The 19,118-nt window shown below is 44.4% G+C and overlaps 2 protein-coding genes across 6 annotated transcripts in view; one reads left to right on the plus strand and one right to left on the minus strand.

The window, feature by feature from the left end:
- The window catches only part of RBKS (ribokinase), a 62,931-nt gene extending 59,796 nt beyond the window's left edge, over positions 1-3,135 (minus strand). The window contains exon 1 of one of the 5 annotated variants that reach the window (XM_085855890.1): positions 2,508-2,872. In XM_085855890.1, the coding sequence (XP_085712016.1) occupies positions 2,508-2,629 (122 nt within the window). In that variant the 5' untranslated portion in view covers positions 2,630-2,872. Of the gene's footprint in view, positions 1-2,507; positions 2,873-2,915 lie in introns of those variants that run through there. The other 4 variants (XM_085855891.1, XM_085855893.1, XM_085855889.1 and 1 more) reach the window with 4 other exon arrangements.
- Positions 3,136-13,918: 10,783 nt separating this feature from the next.
- Positions 13,919-18,885, plus strand: LOC147012159 (fos-related antigen 1-like). Its single transcript, XM_085855895.1, has 3 exons — positions 13,919-14,115; positions 14,361-14,498; positions 17,071-18,885. Exons 1-3 carry the CDS (start codon positions 13,987-13,989, stop codon positions 17,770-17,772), a joined length of 969 nt encoding a protein of 322 aa, XP_085712021.1. The 5' UTR covers positions 13,919-13,986; the 3' UTR covers positions 17,773-18,885.
- The last annotated feature ends 233 nt before the right edge of the window (positions 18,886-19,118 follow it).

The following is a 19,118-nucleotide window of genomic DNA, read 5'->3' on the forward strand; positions in this document are numbered from 1 at the left end:
AATGTTGGTGCCCCTATCTGCCTCGATTCTCTGAACGATGCTCGCTTCAGGTGTGCTGGCAAGCTGGTCAATACTCCATCCCCAAATGCTCGGTGCGCATGCACAGAAACCCCAGGCAACTACTATGTTCCGGGAAAAATAAAATACATGGTGTCCTTGATAAAGATTGTTACCAAAAATGACTCGCAAAGCCTTTAAAGGAAGTCAAAAATACCTAGGAAAGTACCTGAGAGAAAGGGCTGTGCCTCTGCACAACGAAAGAGTTGGAAAACTTTTTCTCAGCTTGCTGAACAACAGCTGCTCGTACTGCAAACTCCCGACCATGTGGATCTGTGCAAAGCCCAAATGGATGGGCGTGTGGAATACAAACCCTCGATGGATCGTTACCGGAGAATGGACCGTTTCTGGATTATGTACTTCTGAATACAGATGAGCAGGACATATTAGTGTAGTAGATAGTAGAAAAATCGTGCAAATTATGATACAAGCATCAAATTTGGCATTTCTGTTCTGCAGGGCTTTCTGATCAAATCTGCCCGATTGGCCATTTGAAAAATTAAAAAAAAATGAAAAACTTCAAAAAAATTTGAAGTCACAGCTGGCTGAAATTCTTGAAGCGCAAGTGAACATCCCAGACAGAGAACCAAGGGGAGATGCAGTCATCATTGATGGCTCAGCACTTATCAATGCCCTACCTCCACGCACTTCAAAGATATTTGATGACTATGCAAAGGAAGACATCATTCCAAAGGTGGAATCCGATGGTGCCAGGTACGAGAGGGTGGACATAGTGTTTGATGTGCACAAGAAGTCAAGTCTGAAGTCCGAGGCAAGGTCGAAAAGGGGGCAAGGAATCAGAAGAAGTGACAGGAACCAGTAAGACCCCAAATAACTGGAGAAGCTTTCTTCGAGATGACAGCAACAAGACCGAGCTGTTTCACTTCCTTGCGGAAAAGATGTGTGAAGCACAGACGACAAGCACAGTCATTGTTACAAAAGGAGAAGATGCCATTAGCAACACAAGGAAGTCACTGGATGCTGTGTCTCCATGTTGTCATGAAGAAGCTGACACTCGAATATTTGTACACGCCAGGGATGCAACGACGGATGGTAGCAAGTCCATTATCATTAAGGCTAATGACACGGACGTACTAATCATAGCAATATCTGTACTGCCATCCTTACAGGAACTAGGTCTTGAGAACATGTGGATTGCCTTTGGCCAAGGAGCCAAGGCGCGATGGATTCCAGTCCATGAGGTAGTTTCTGTAATAGGGCCTGAGAAAGCCAGAGGAATCCCAGACTTCCATGCGTTCACTGGATGTGACGTCGTGTCTGCCTTCCGCGGTGAAGGGAAGAAAACTGCATGGCAGACTTGGAACGTCTTTGATGATGTTTCTGAAACATTCACCAATCTCAGCCAGCATCCAACATTGATTCGTGATCTTGACTTTTTTGAAGTTTTTTTTTTAATTTCTCAAAATTTTGATTTTCAAATGGCCAATCAGGCAGATTTGATTAGAACCCCCTGGAGAACAAATGTGCCAAATTTGATGCTTGTATCATCATTTGCACGATTCCTCTCAAAATTTGCTGTGATCTGCCCAACTATATCTAGGGCTTATGAATGTATTATTTTGTTTGTTTGGTTCTGGTGCCACAAAATAAATTATACTCGAGTTTTGCATTTACTGCTAACTGTGTGTGTGTGTGTGTGTGTGTGTGTGTGTGTGTGTGTGTGTGTGTGTGCGTGTGTGTGTGTGTGTGTGTGTGTGTGTGTGTGTGTGTGTGTGTGTCTGTGTGTGTGTGTGTGTGTGTGTGTGTGTGTGTGTGTGTGTGTGTCCGTGGGCCCCGTCTGTAAGTAGAATCGTTAAGTGCCTATTTCATTGTACATTGCATTTCTTTATTCGTGATAACTCTGCTCTATGTCTCCCTCCCCGATTATTGTTTACAAATAAGCCCCTGTTAAATGTACCAGCTCGTTTTCTGTGCTTTCCTTCAGTGGCCTAGCAAGGTGCGTATGGAGAATTAGTTAAGCCGTTCGTGCCGTAAATTGTTCACTTGGTCTGGCGCGGCTTTGGTAACTTCCGCTCGGTAACGCCGGATCCGAGTCAGCGATAGCGACTCGATTCGGACAAAGTCGGCCGGGGGTGTGGTTTCCCCAGAAGTTGGACGGCGTGAGTACTTAGACAAGTGGACCCTACCTCATGCCGTCGAAATATTGGCGACCACAGTCCTCTAAGTGACCCGTGACCTTTTGGAGTTGTCCGAGAGTCACGACCTAAATTCCGGGTGTCCGGTGGGAGACGACTCTACTGCTCTCCTTGGTGGTCGTTTGTAGCCACTGAGCCCCGGCCCACAACAATATTACTGAATATATCAGGCCGAGTCGAATATATATATATATATATATATATATATATATATATATATATATATATATATATATATATACATATATATATGTTCCCAACCCGACGGTAAATACTGTATTGCTAGATTCTGACCAGAGACGTCCATCCACATCGACAAAGCAAGTCCCTCCTCGTGTGCAAAACGTTCTAACCACGTTTTGTGGTTTCAACACATGGACATGATGACCAGCGAAATAGCTTGGAAATGACGTCATTCTGCTTTAATCACTTCATCGATAAAAGAAAACAACGAGGTAAACGTCATCTGCGTCGAGGTGTCGACAAAAAAAATATTGTACTTCCTTCTTTGCCCAAACTCTCTCGTGGCCTACCCGAAACAGCAGCACGGACTGAGCACTCAAGCGAAAAAAATCACATCGAGAATGACGTCACGCGCTCCTCGAGGATGACGTCACGCACTCCTCGAGAAACGTGGAGCGCAGTCAGAGCAGGGAGCTGAAGGGGAGCCATTAAACGTCGAATCAACTTTTCATCCCTCACCTCACAAGATCCATCATGCACGAACCCACCACAACCACATCGAGCGCGTCTCTCCGACCCGCCATGTGACCGCGCATCGTTTTCTCACTCGAGCAGACGCTTCTCAAGGAACAGGAATCACTTTGTTTACCTCAAAAAAGAAATCGTCATTCGTTCGTTTATTTCTTCGACGTACGTGTTAACATCATCCGACCATGGAATGCTTGCATGCCAAGCAACGACGCCTCAACATTAATTACGGATGAAAAACAAACGCAGTTCAGAATGAAACCTGAACACATACACCGCCCAAATATCCAAATGTTCTGTCAGGAAAAGTAAAGCAATTATATCGGAGGAACAAGTCTGAAGACGACGATGGTTCACGAGCGATATTTGACGATGTACATTGTTTCAGAAGTCAAGGATGAGACAATGTTTAACCAAGTTATAAAAATGATCAACATGATGTGGTACGAGTGACTGGTTATTAGCTGCAAAATATCGAAAACCCGGTTTCGTTCAACAACTTTCAAAATTTGACCTTTGCATAACCTTTAAAGGTCACAAAACAATGTAGTGGACATTAAAATAAGGAAACAGGATACGTGTTATAGGTTATTGGAGTTTGTTCGTCGAAGAAGGTCGAAAACCCAGTTCGATTCCCACAACTTTGATAATTTGACCTTTGTGGCCTTTAAAGGTCAAAGGTCAAGGATTATGACCTTTGGTGCAAAACTTCCTCTGGAACATTCCAGGAACAATATAACGTCATATAGGCTATATGGCATTTCGCACTCCTCGCATTATCCATACTTTGATGAAATCAGCGTAAAAACAATCTTGAAGGGGGCGCCATGGGCAAGGTGTTCGAGATGGAGCAAAATGGTTTCAAGACTTGAGGTGGGGAATGACCTCAAGATTATGCATAAAAAATATTGTCATCCGAGCTCTCAAAGTTTTGACGGTCGTATGATTTTTTATGTCAAAATTCGACATTTTCTAAGTTCGTGACCTTGTGACCTTGATCTTGGGATGAAAATGAAAAATCGAGCTCTGTGGGGCTATGCAGGTGCCATTGGGCTAACCAAATACCGAAACCCCTGCCAGATTCGACAAACCCCCTTGGAGAAGATGCAAATTGAAATCAGCTACCCCCCAAAAAACATGTTTTTTGGGCGTGGCTCCGTCCATAATGGGCACACCACGCCCATTTTCAGAAAAACACAACTAGATCATGATGTAAACCTCCCACCAAAATTTTGTCAGGATCGGATAAAAACCCACGGAGCTATGCTCGGGACAGAGAGACAGACAGACAGACAGACCGACAGACAGACAGACAGACACACAACAATAACGAATATAGTGGTCACTTATTTTTGTCGTGAAAATATTTTTTCGTGAACCAACAGGAAGCAATGAATCAAACAAATGTTATATATTTGAGAATAAAAGCAAACGTCGGTTCACCTGGCGATCATGGCAGGATATTTAGAATTCAGTAAAGCATCAATAAGATTGTTGTTTCCAGTTGAGGCAAAAATTAACTCCAGAGTGCAACACGGAAATTAGGGCCAAATTTCCTCATTTCCTTGAGGAAAACGTTCTCAAATAACATTACTTTGATGACTTTTTCAAACAAAATTTTCAAAACACATTCTATCTATATTTCCATCAATCTCTGTGTGTCTGTCTGCGACCGCTGTTTCTCGACAACCACTGGTCCGATCTAATTGAAACTTGCCAGGTATATTACTGGGGACCTGAGGATGTGCCTTTTCAAGGTTTGATATTAATCGGACAAGTGGTTCCCAAGTTATGGCCATTTATTTACCAAACAAATGACAGGACACGGAAATTTGATCCGGAAATTTGCATATTGTTTTCTCCTGCCGGCCTATAAAACGGCGAGCGCAAGGCGAATCGTGGCAGAGTCAGTTTTTGGTTGGAGAGCAGAGTGTGGCAGCGGCAGAGTGTGGCAGCGGCAGAGTGTGGCAGAAAGTGGAGTCGGGTGGCGAAGGCATCGAGTTGGGTTCTGCAGTAGGCTGAGGAGAGTTGTGGGAAGAGGCCAAGGAGCTCGGGTCCGAGGCGAGAAGGACGGCGGTCGGTGACGAGGTCGCGGTGGGAGATCGCTCATCGCGGGACCCTTGCCAGCCAGCCATTCTCCCTCCCCCAGGGCATCAACAATTCCCCCTTTCCCCCCACGCTGAGATAGTGCAAAACGGGGGCCCCGTTCCCACCCCACTCGAAACGTCGTGCCAACGAAACCCGTCAAGGAGCACGGAGTCGGGGCACAGCCACGTGACCACATCTGCGGCTCGTCCGCCAACGCGTCATGAGGACGCGGGTAGGGCCCACCCGGTCTCGCGGACCTGGCCGCTCCTTCAGGTCACGCGCTCATATTGGCCTACAGGCCCGTCTGCCCCCTTGTCTATGAGGGTGGCTTCTTTCCTTTGCTTTTGAGTTAATGTGTTTTGGCGCCGTCTGTCAAGTAGAACTGCATAAGTGTTGCCGTGTGTACGTGTATTCAGTTAAACTCTTGCTTTTGCTTATTATGTGCATTTTTCCTGTTTGGCTGTATATGTGTGCTCTCCGTGTGTCGCGTAATAAATGTGCATTGTGTGAACTGTTTTCCCGTTTCGCTTCGTCTTTTCTTTGTTGACCCTCCATCCTGCTTCACGTAAAGGGGTCGTAGTGGGCTTAATACGCCAGATAATTAATTAGAACTGTCGAGGCCGACGATAACACCGCTCGGTTATCACTGTAGCACGGAACGGACCGCTTAAGCGGTTCGTGTCCGGAGTCGGCCTGTGGCGTGGTGCGATCGCCCGGTCGACCATTCGCGCAGGTACTTAGGTAGGTCGAATTCGGCGAGCGACCCTCTCCTGCGCGGGTGGGCAATTGGCACGATCGTGGTGAGGTTAAACCCCTTGACTAGCTCCCAGCGTTGGTCCAAGCGGGTCACGACTGAATTGTCCGTTCCGGTGGGCGAGGCGGCCACCATTCGAGTCGAGCGGCCGATCGCACACCGGCGGGCGCGAATTCGTAACTATATATATATATATATATATATATATATATATATATATATATATATATATATATATATATATATATATGTATATGTATATATATATACATATATATATATATTTTTAGCATTACCACTCAATGGTGAAGAATAACTAAAAAAAATGATTGTAGTCGGATCCGGGTCCAGATCTTTACCAAAATCGAATCATCATTTCGTCCTTGTCACACACCAAACCTACCCACCAAATTTCATTCAGGTCTGTCCACAACTTTTTTGAGATATCCTGCACACAGAGAGACAAGCTGGTAGGCGGTGATGGGTCGCCGAGCAGGACTGTTAGTATTGCAACACTTTGATCGCTGACCCAGTGGAGATATGTCATTATGCAAATGAGCAAACTTGTACTACTCATCGGGGAGTATTCACGTGTAAAAATTTGTTTGGATCGGTTGAGCCGTTTTGCTGGTAGGGGGACTTGAATAGAGATTTTGACCGAAAAATGCACTTATTGACCTTTGACCCCTGAACTAATCGAGATAGGTCATTATGCAAACGAGCAAATTTGTAGTACTCATTATGGTCTATAAGCATGTAAAGATTCATTCGATTCGGTTCAATCGTCTTGGAGCTAGTGTACTTTGAAGTTTCAGCAGGAATGCTCAATGCCCCTAGTTGAGAGGGTTGCCATTTGGAAACTATAATATATAGAGCAAAATTGATGTCGTATCGCAGATAGGCAATCACCTTAAGATTATGCATATCAAATCTCATCCAGTTCCATCTGCTGATAACTACTCGGTATCCATTTGAATGAAAAGTACCGAAAATGCGGTTTGAAATCGGAAATCCACAAAGTTCGAGGGGGTGCTGTGGGTGAACAAAGATCTAAATCGAAAATCCGGCTCGATCGTTTGTGTAAAATGTATTCCAGACGATTAGTGTGAATTTTCATGACCATCCGTCCATAACCCTAGGAGGAGTAGCATTTGGCGTGAAGGCACCTCCAGCTCTCGCATATTATCGATTTTTGCAGTAATTGACCTTTGACCCCTGACCGAAGCGAAATTGGTCAATATGTCCTGAGGCACAGTTGTAGTACTCATTGAGTACCATGAACCTGCAAAGTTTCATTCGTATCGATGCACTCACCCGGTCGCTAGGGGGCCTTCAATTTTCACCAATTTTCGCGCATACCCTAATTGTAGGGGGGCGCTGCGGGTAAAGTATTCCATATATCACAAAAACCGGAATATATTTGATAGAGCATCACATGTAGATCATCCGTGCCAAATTTCATAACCCTACGTGGGATAATGGCTTTTGGAATTGATTTCGCATGAACGGTACCGATTTTGAAGGTTTTTCGGTTGTTGCTAGGGAACAAAAGCGTCCCTAGCAACCATCACAATTTCCAAAGCAAGAGGTCATAAGATGTACCAACCACCCGAGTTTGGTCAAAATCGGCCTACGTTTACTACCAATTAAGCTGATGACAAATGAACAAACAAACAGACAGAATTACTGACAATAAGGGTCACTTATTTCGGCGACCCAACAGACAAACAAACATAACCTCCTTCACCTTCGGTGGCGGAGGTAGTAAATCCTTAAAAAGGTCAGAGCGTGTTTCAGCTATCTGCTTTCCGTGTCGGTTTGCTGTCGTTTCGGTGACCTTGGGGAATGGTAAAAGTTAAGTAATATTGAACGCAGTGCCTTAAAAGATTGCTTGGACCACCTCTCAGGCCATAAGGTCCCAGCTCTGAGTAATTCCGTGTTAGTGGATACTCGAACGCGACAATATATTCGATGTCATTAATCTCTTCATATGAGCTACTCGTGAATCGCATTGGGAGAGGACATCGCTGCTTGATTGGAGATGATACCTTGGTTCTTCACCTACACAACAGGAACAACTCTGCTCGATATGGCTCAGCATATTTATCTGAAATGATCAACCTTGCAAACAGTCGGAGTGTTTACAACAATGTGATTGATGTCCACTGGAAGGTACAACAACAGGATCGGTACAGTTTTTCTGCCATTGCATGTGACCATGTTCTCGAGCAGACTTTGAAGCGTTATTCCAAAACGTGTGTTGGTGTTTCCGGCCTCGCACTCGATCCAAACGCCATCAATTTTTGGATACTCTCAGAGTCACTGATCAGAACTGTTCGAATATGCGAAGCAATGGTGGGCCTGAGTGACCATCAGTGAGACTGGAGAGACTTGGATGCGATGCAGAAATGCAAGGGCGAAAAATGTGTCTTGAATAAAATGCGGTGCTTGGAGAAGATGATCGACCATTTTGTCGTTGAGCTATCCGACCTCGTCAACATCACATTTGGTGTTGCTGCCAATTATGTGGTGCGACACGATCTCCTGGAAGGCAAAATATTGGGACGTGAGCTATTTGGCCAGATCATGTCGGAATGAATAAATTTCAGCAAAGTTGGATTCCATCTCCCAATCACACTCGGAAGACAAAGACATTCTGGAATATGATGTCATACTGTTCGATGTCATGACTGTCATTCATCGTCTGGTCAGTCGCCTCCCAGCTACCTTTGTTGGATTAATTATTGGACCTTGTTAAATCAGATCTGCTGAGCATCGCTGAAGGACACAAATGTCGGTGTATCAAGAGGGTGTTTGATCGTTATCTGGAATTGAGGTCTTCAACCTCACATGCATGGAAAATAATCGGCCTTGAACAGAAGATGCCAGAGATTACATTGCCAATGGTGAAAAACAAAGCAAATCTCAGTGAAAAGATGGTCTGGAAGTGCTGATAAATTCGGATACTTGGGAGTTTTACTTGACCCATGGCGCAGAGTGTCACAGATTTGGCCAGGGTGATGTTCAGTTGATGGAGGAACTGTCCGGAGGTGATCATGAAGAAGCTGACACAAGGCTTGTGCTTCATGTTGAATATGTAGGAAAGCTCAATGAGAACTTCACCGTGATAGTCATCAGCCCTGACACACCTGTTGGAGTCGTGTTGCTGTTGCTATTCCATGGGATTCCCGAGGCGTCGTTGCATTTTTGTACGGGGATGAAGAGGACCGAGCGAGTTGTCGACGTGAATGCGATTCATTCCGCAATTGGAGTGGAGATGTGCAAGGTGTTTATTGGGCTTCACGTCTTCACCGGCTGCAATAAGGTCAGTGCTTTCCGCAGAAAAGGAAGGAAGCGCACTTATGATTTTGTCGCACGATCGTCCGACGACCGAGCAATGTTCAGCCATCTCAGTCAGGAGTTTGATGTTCCGGATAAATTGCACAAGGACCTGGAGAAATACACCTGTGAACTTTACCACCAGAAGGAGTCGGACATCAATGTTGCTCAGTGTCAAAACTTTTGTCTTGGGCCTAATAATGACGACCACAGTCTGCCTCCAACAAAGGATGCCTTGTTTCAGCACTGTCTCGGGGCAAACTATCAGTCTGCCGTGCATCGCCGCTCATTGAATCTTCTCATGAATGTCCCATCCCCTGAAGGCCATGGCTGGACAATGCGAGATGGTACGTTATCAGTTGTTTGGATGCTCAAAGATCCAGCTCCAGAGGAGATAGTGAAATTCATTCACTGTCGCTCTTCGCGGAGCAACTGCAAGAGCAAGAGATGTTCCTGCCGAGCCGACGACGTCTCATGCTCAGAACTTTGTGCACACAATAAAACTAATCTGGAATCGCTGCAGCAATGTCAAATTTTTGTTTCATCTCAGGAAGAACTCAAGGCGGGCGAAAGTCCTGACGATGTGAGCGACAGCAATGAGGGTCGATGACACTGATTGGTGGTGCGATTGATGTTGTACCCATGTGACGTCTCAACAACTCTAGTTTCTTGTTCCTTTAAAGTGCACGATGACTCAAAATATCCTGGTCCATAATTTTAGGTGTTTTCAAAGTTGTGGTCTTGAGAAAAGGCCATCCAATGCCTCAATTTAACTACAATTTGCTTCTAAATTTATCTTAGACCGAAATGCTAATTCTAATTAATTTTAAGACTGGTGCACGGCCTTCCTTCTTATTTTTGAAAATCTGGGATATTTTGATGCGTCTTGCACTTTAACCGATGTGTTGTATCAGTTACTGTATTATATTGCGTTCTCTCCATGGATACGAGAAAGATAAATACTGTAATCATTGATATATTTTTTTTCTCACTTTTGTATGTATTGTGCTTTTTCTATTGTACAAAGGCCGGTTTCTCGAAACATCTTCAGCCTGATCTCAACACTCCATTTTGTCCATTTATTTCTCTCACATGGATGAGCAATTGGCCCCTGATCCTTGTATTGCCTTTAGGCCAACATGTACAGTAGTTGATGGGGCCAGAACGTTCACTGGCATCATTAAACGCATTTTTGTCAAAATTTTCCTTTGTCTGTCCGCATTGAATCGGAACACGACAGGACACAACACTCATCCCCAAGGATTCGTTGAACTGAGATTTGACTGTACCTACCGAAGTATTCTTTTTGTTTTCTCGAGGCGTATGCTCGTGGGAACTGCTCGTTCGTGTCCCTTCTTTCATTGATTGAGCGTGTCGCGGTGCTGGGAAAATTAGCAAGGCCACTGCCATGTCCGTTGTAACGGGACAATCGGGACCGACGGTTCTCGGCGATTAAACCGCTCGGAATCACACACGGAACGAGCGCGCTAAGCGGCTCGTTTCCGTACGAGTTCCGTCGAGGGTGTGAAGACTCGGTAGATCGCCACGTGGTCTCTAGGTATTTTGAAGATTTGGCAAATAACCCTGTACCACGTGGTGGAAATATTGACCCTTCACGGTCCAAAACAAAGGACCCGTCGACTCCGGACTTATCCGGGGCGACGATCTGAATTCCGGGCGATCGGTCGAGCCGACTCTACTGCTCCATCTGGTGGTCGAGCTCGTCGGCCGACGTCCCGGCCCCGCAACAATATTACTTGTGGAAGTTTATTTTCGGATTCAGTGCATCAAAATCTACAGGAATCACCAATTTTCATGTATTTCCTGAGTCGGTGTCACAATAGTCATTTTTTAGCTGTTTCCAGACCGATAGATTACGGCCGATGAAGCCGTGAAGCCGTGTGACTATATGTCTATTAATTATGCGCTGTTTGAATGTCAGTTGCATCCTGAAGACCCTTTAAGACCCCAAAATATTTGAAGACCCGCGAGACCGGTAGGACCCTTAAAGACCCTCAAGAACCCTAAGCTTCAGCAAAAATTGTACTCCACTTCAAATTCCCCTTCTGTACCCGTATCATTCCACCCGAAAAGGGGGGTGGAACTGCTGGTGTTTGATACAACAAACCCTGAGAATAAAAAACAATTCCGTGCACATTTCTAAAAAAAGGAAAGAAACATACATCTTTCTTTGATTAATGGTTGTCCCAAGAAAAGAAACTGCATGCGTGCGTGCACAATATAACTTTTCATTCATACGTCATTTCAAGAGTTGCATATTGTTTGAATCTTGACCCAGCTATAAACTGTCATCCTGTTGTTTCACAGGCAGGGTGATTTATCAATGTGTGGTCTCGCGGATGGATGTTAAACCGGGTGTTCCGTCTGCTGGCATGAGTTGGTGTACATTAAAGATCCCACGGTCCACGGTGTCCTTCGTGAAGAGGAGGTGAGCTATCACCGGCATCCAGAACAAGTTCCAAATTCGTTCTCTAACCTACTGGAGGTGTTGCATCAGTGGCAAGCCTCGTCCTCAGCCAAAGATGCTACTCGCAGGCTGTGATGGACAAGGAAAAAGAAGAATAACATATCGTTCCTTAATATTGCAAAACTTTTTTGAGTTTTATGTGCTAACTTTTATTTCTTTTTTTGTACTTCCTATAACTACAACATTTCCATGATACACGCTCATAAATTTTGATCATCCCTTAAGGTTGATAATTATAATTGACCCCAAAATTTTACAGTCTGCAATAACTTTAGTATTTTACTCAAACGTACATATACATGAGGATGCGCACATGTTTTATCGTCTATTTTAATTTTCTTTTCAAAAATATATTCAGACTCGAAGGGCATTCGGTAGAGCGCATACCTCCACCACACAGTGCCTGATCCATGAGAACATATCGGGCCCAATACATTTTTCAAATATCATGCTATACAGTACCATATCGTTTTTGGCCCTCTCTCTCAACGGTGAAGAATCACTTTAAAAATTAAATAATTTTCGTGTCCAGATTCGGATCCAGATCTTCACCAGAATCGAAGCAATTCTTCCTTGTCACACACCAAACGTGTCCACCAAGTTTCGTCTGGATCCGTCAGCAAATTTTTCAGATGTCGTGCTCTCGATTAAATTTTCGCCGTATCTCTCAATGGTGAAGAATCACTTAAAAATTCGAGTAGTCGGATCTGGATCTTCACCAACGTCGAATCAGTTCGTCCTTCTCACACACTGAACCCGTCCACAAAATTTCATTTGGATCGGTCCACAACTTTTTGAGATATCCTGTATACAAACGGACAGAAAGGGGTGAAAACATAACCTCCTTCACCTTCAGTGGCGGAGGTAACTAGAAGAACACTCGGTAGAGCACATCCCTCCGCCATGCAATGCCTGGTCCAGTGGAACATATCGGGCCAAATAAATTTTTGAAAAATCATCCGATATATCGTTTTTGGCCCCTTCTCTCAATGGTGAAGAATCACTTATCTATCTATAATTCCAGCAATCTCTGTGTGTCTGTCTGTGTGTGACCGCTGTTTCTCGACAACCACTGGCCCGATATAATTGAAACTTACCAGGTATATTACTGGGGACCTGTGGATGTGCCTTTTCAAGGTTTGATATCAATCGGACAAGTGGTTCCCAAGTTATGGCCATTTATTTACCAAACAAATGACAGGACACGGTGCTATGACATCGCAATTGACGTCACAATTCTTCTTCTTCGTTTGATATGACGTCACAATTGACGCTGGGGACCTGAGTGTGCCTTTTCAAGGTTTGATATCGTTCTTCTTCATCCGTTTCAGATGTTTCCCAAGTGTTTCCCAAGTTATGGCCATTTATTTACCAAACCAATGACAGGACGCGGTGCTTTTTATTTATTTATTTTTTCACGTACGGCTACGCACGTACGGGCACGCACTAGTAATTATAAATTATCGTATCTGAATCCGGATCTTCACCAAAATTGAATAGATTCTTCCTCGTCACACACCCAACCTGTCCACCAAGTTTTGTCCGAATCCATCCACAACTCTTTTTGAGATATCGTGCACACAGACAAGCAAACAAACAGAGACAGGAGTGAAAACGTAACCTCCTTTCACCTTGGGTGGAGCGTGGAGGTAATAAAAGTTATATAACTCGGTATTTTAAAATCAGACAGCTTAATTGACGCATTCCTGAAATGTCACTTGAGAATAATTCTCGATGTAGAGTTTGAAAGTGTGAAAAAGTAAACGGACGATGCAGACCCACATAATAGTGATTATTTAAGGCGTCACGTTATTCGAGTCCAGGGCAACTGAACATCTGAGGCACGTGATAAATCTGGCAACACCGAGCCCTTTCAAGGCTTCCCACGGAAGACGGAATTCCTAATATGGGAAGTAATTGCGTCACCGCGTTGCGTGGAAACAGATCAACAACTCCAGAAATGGTCACGTACGTCACGCAAGTCACGAGGTTCCACGGCGGAAACCCCCTGCCGGGATGCCCCTTGCCCATTCTCAGATAACCTTCGCCTCAGAAGTTTCGGGATCGACGATGTCGCCGTTGACGTTCCCACGAGCCACTCGCGGAAACGTCGACAGCGGCTTTCGCCTGAACACGGCGCCATTTGCGAGGGAAATCCGATGAAGCGGCTCGAGGGGGGCGGGGCCGACGTCCCTCGAGGGAAAGTACGAAGCTCCGCCCCCCTCGAGGGAAAGTGCGAAGCTCCGCCCCTCGAGGGAAATTGCGAAGCTCTGCCCCCCTCGAGGGAAAGTACGAAGCTCCGCCCCCGAGGATAAAGGGTAGTCTATATAAACCTCGGCCGTGGCCGGTGGAGTGTTCGCTTGGACTGTGCGATAGGAGGCGGAGCACGTGCTATGTACCCAGCTGACCAGCAGGAGACGCGGGAAGCTCCTCAACGCGTCGAACCCTCAGTCGGGTTGGAGTACCAGTATCCTGGAAACATTTCCGAAGTTTCCAGTCCTTGGACACAGGGAATATGCGCAGTAAGTTCACATACTACGTGCGTGTTTGTGTCAAGATATATATATATATATATATATATATATATATATATATATATATATATATATATATATATATATATATATATATATATATATATATTTTTTTTTTTTTTTTGTTTGTTCATAACTTCTGTGTTGACACCAAATCTGCTTCGGAGTCCTTTTTTAAAATCATATTGAAGGGGTTTAAATGGTGTTTGACCATTGCGAATGATTGTGCACAGGATCCTGATTCCAGGGTGTCCGCCGCACAGGAACTCTCATCCGGTGTGACCACGTGGACCACGGCTCAACCCGTGAGTCATCTCCAGCGGTCAGGGTCCGGCGGTGCACACGGTCGGCGCAGAGGCTCCGACGAACGGGTGAGTTTTCTTATAAATTTCCCAAACTCTCTGACTTTGTGGGTGATTCTGCTGTCACGTGCGATGTTTGTCCCGGACCTTCCCGAGATGTTGGCTACAATTACCCTCGGTGGATCGCGGATGATGAAAGGATTGGGTGGGTTCGGGTTTGGCCCCTCGAACACGCTTTCATTGACGCTTGGACCATGGCCAGCCCGGAGGCGCTGATTCACAAAGCACGTGAGGTCGTGATTAATATCGCGTCACGTGGCGTCCTGCCAGTACTGAAGGAATTCCAGGGGGGTAGGAACCGGGAATCCGGTATGGCAACAAGTCTCCTGAATCGATCGCAGCCCATTTCACTCAACATCACTCCCCGTCCGATAAACTTTTATTTGGATTATGATTTATATCAGGCCGACTGATTTATATGCAAAGCTTTCTGAATTGTTTGGGTTTGTAAGGTGGCAATATGGGAAGACTGGGTAGCTATCATTTCTTGAAGCGCCACTGTGTCGCTGATGCAGTGCCCCTCGACCAGAACACACACTGGAACTGGTACTCATTTTGCCGACCTCAGAAGGATGACAGGCTGAGTCAACCCCCTGGTGTATTAATTCAGTGGCTGACGGGGCTTGAACTCAGGACCCTAAGATCCCAAGCTGCCACCCGAACCACTGAGCCAACACCAGGCTCACTATTTTGGTTTTGTCTGGTGTTTACAAGTCCGACACTGGAGGCCGTCTATTTATTACGTACCTAAGGAAAAGTCCGTTAGGAAAGTGGGGTGGGGATGGAGCGGTGTTCGCACCGGTCCGGTTCACACATGGTCTCCACGGTCAGGGTGCGGTTTTGCATCGGGTGGGTAGCGAACGTATGAATCGCCACCATTGTAAGTCTTCGTATCATGTTGGATTCAATTGAGCTCCTGGAAAAGTCTGCAGTACTGTAAAGCACCATGGAATGTGCTACTGAGTTGAACATCAGCCAGTGGAGAAAAAGCACATCCGCCTGTCGCACTGAAGATTCATCACAGAGAATCGCACATTCAAGATACTAAATTATTCCATCACATGAAAAACTCGTGGCAGCGTCACGTCTTAACGAAGATGGCACGAACACTCTGCACTCGATGGTGACAAGAGACAGTGCAGCACGAATGATGGAAATCGACTGGACGATGAAAGATAAGAGAAAATGCAGTGTGACGTGCCGAATCGAAGGCTTGGAGATACGTGTCTTGTTCTGTTTCTTTAAAGCGAGTTCATCTAAACATATATATATATATATATATGTATATATATATATATATATATATATATATATATATATATATATATATATATATATCTGTGTCAGCCTTGTGTTATTTCATGCTACAAATGCCATTCTGTAGTTCAAATACAAATTTGGCAAAATGACTGCTCCATAATACCCACTTGTGAAACGACCATCGGTCTGTTGTGACGACGTTGTTTTTGTGGTTTATCGGCGGTGAGCAGTCACATGAAAACGATATTCATTGTATTCATTGGGTTGACAGGATGGCCAAGAGGCATGCATACTTGCCTCGAAGCTGTCGAGCCTGGGTTTGAATTCCGACCCACTGGGTTCGAATGTTGACTCAGCAATAAAATGTCATCCCGATGTTTTTTACAGGCAGGGCGATTCATCAACGTGTGTGCCGTCCGTTGGATGGACGATAAACGGGTGTCCCGTCTGCCGGCATTAGTTGGTGGGTGTTAAAGATCTCATGCTGTCCTTTGCGAAGAGTATAAATAAATGCCAAATTCCTGCGATAACCAGTAGAGGGCATTGCATCAGCGGCACAGTCGCGCCCTTAGCTAATGATGCTTTAAAGCAGCCTTGTGCTGCATCTGAAAGAAGAAGACTATTCATTTCCACCTATAGTATGTAAGTACTGTTATGATTATCCATTTTTTGTAAATAAAATTTATTTTTCTTGTGGTATGCAACAAACTTCTTATTAGGGGACATCTATTCCTGATGCACCCTTTAATAACTGTAGAGGATGCTCTGGAATTTTGCTATTAAATTGTGGAGACAAAGTTCCACATTTAGTATGAAGGTGGTGGTGGTTAATACAACCCCCTTTATTTCTTTGATGTAACATGGACTTTTCGGTGGTGGGTGAGCCACACATCGATGCATGACCTAGATTGAAATGGTAATGCCATTGATGTAGTTTTTGTTGGAAAAAAAAAAAAACCCCAAAAAATTGATACTCCACTTCAGGGTAGGAACATGATATTAAAGTGGTAGTAATGGGCATCCACAACCATCCTTAACCGTGTTGTGGAACGTCGGGCAAGGCCGTCACTTTTTCAACCTTATTCACTTTTTAAAATGTTTTCTCCACAACCGCTTCAGCGATTGGCACAAAACTTTCAACATTGGAGTGCCAACCCATGGATAATTTTTTTTAAACAAAGTTACAGGATGGTTGGATGGAAAATGTGGTCAGCGTTCCAAAAAGTCAGTTTTCTGCACGCATGGGTTGCAGGGTGGTTCTCGTATTCGGAATAAATGGCCGCTGACAAATTGTGATTGTCCTTAATTCTTTGTTGTTCAGCTGACACCAGAGGAAGAGGAGAGGCGGATGGTACGGAGAGAGCGAAACCGACAGGCAGCTGCCAAGTGCCGGAATCGTCGGCGAGAACTGACGGAAGACTTGGACGTCGAGACGCAGAAACTCGCCATGGAACAGGAGAAGATCAGGTCTGATATACAGAACCTTTCCCGAGTCAAAGATCAACTCGAATTTCTACTTGAAACCCATTCACACGTCTGCTGTCGACCTGATAAAGATGAACAGAATGTCCCTATAGCTACAAAGCTAGAGCAGGGAACACCACCAGTACACAAGGCCACCACTTCAACAGAGATTGTGCAGCCATTCCATACATCATTGACAATATATGAGGAACCACAAATGACATCATTAACAATTCAAGACTTCAACTGGGAAATTTTGGAACAAGACCAGGAAGTGGGTGCCGATATCTCCATAAGAACACCTGCTGAAAAACTTTGTTTGCCTGGCCCATCTTCCCTGAACGTGGAGAACCTGGATCTGTCAGATGCTCTCAACACCCCAGTGGTGACAAAAACTCCATCTACCTTCACACCCACTGGCACGTCTGCATCCCTGGCATTCACCTATCCAAGCGTGCCTGAGCTGTCCTGCTCATCGGCGCATCGCCGTTATAGCAGCAGCAGCAGCGGTGACCTGTCGGGCGAGTCGGGTGTTTCTCCAGCATTCATTTCACTGTGAAAGTCTTCAGGGTCTCTTGCTTGAACTGCAGCTAGACCTCGATGATGAACACTTGTACTGATGCCTGTATACATACACACCGTTGTTTTACAACAGTAGTGTGACAAACCATTTCATTTCAACATGTTAGCTCAGCTTTGCTTTGGTTATACCATTTTATCAAAATAACCAAGAACCAATGATGTTTGACACAGTAGCTTTACCTGTTGGATTTTGAACCCAATGCCCTGCTTGCGATTTGGGGTTGGGGTGAGGGGAGGGAGAACCATGAAAGAGTTTATTTTGTCACTGCTAGTGTGTTACGATGCTGTGCAATCGTTATTGTCCGATGTAGCACTGTTATTATGCACGTATTATATTTCATGTTTTCTAATCTGAAATCTAATGTCAAGATGGATAATGGATTCCTGTTGTGACACTAAAAGGAAAAAAAAGTTTTTATTATATCATACTTTACATTATACTGAATGCAGATTCAAATGATTTACTAAGACTTAAAGAATGTTTATTTATGGATAAAATATTATCAAGGAAAAAGCTGCTATTACTAAACAGATTTAGGTTTATGGTTGTGAAACAAACCAGCACTTGTCTTTTTCTTATTACACACCATTTTCTCATGATATTCATGGAGCAAAATAATATATATATATATATATAAATAAAAAATTGTGATATATATGCAGTATTTTAGCCTCTAATATTAATATAATCATCACTTAGTAATACAAAAATGGAAAATGGAATCCAATTATGTCGTTCTCTCCACTCTCTTAAATGGTGAGCCATCTCCAATTCTAATTCCTGATCATTTGTGCTCATTGACACTCCTCTGACGTCCATCCACACTTTTCCACATTTATCCTGTTTGTCACCTTTTCGTGTCTGCTTATATTGTTCTTGTCGACTCGGCCCACTCGGTTCCATCCTGTCTGTACGTCCATACTTGTGCTGCCTGCGTGTTTGTTCCTTCCTTTTGGAGGGCAACTCAATTTCTCTGTCTGTCATTCAGGTCTAGCATGAGCACAGATATCTTGAATATTGTCAACACTGTGTGGTATCGAGTCTGTTGCCACAAAATATCTGTCATTCCCAATAAATGTGGAAATGCTTTTTCATGTGTTCGGATTCATATGTGCAACACCACATTTTCTTTCAATGTAGAAACTAGAGGGGGAGCACTTGGGAGAGTGCAAAACCTCCACCGCCAATACTACTGGGTCACTCAAGTGAACCTTATATCTTATTCATTAAATATGATGTCAACAGTGCTGACAGAGTTATACTTTTTTTCTCCAACATTTTTTTTTTTTTGGGGGGGGGGGGGGGGAGTTGGAAATCACTTA

This window comes from Eptatretus burgeri, chromosome 15 (assembly GCF_056783735.1).
Source record: "Eptatretus burgeri isolate ZD-2024b chromosome 15, Ebu_testis_v1, whole genome shotgun sequence".
Lineage (NCBI taxonomy): Eukaryota > Metazoa > Chordata > Myxini > Myxiniformes > Myxinidae > Eptatretus > Eptatretus burgeri.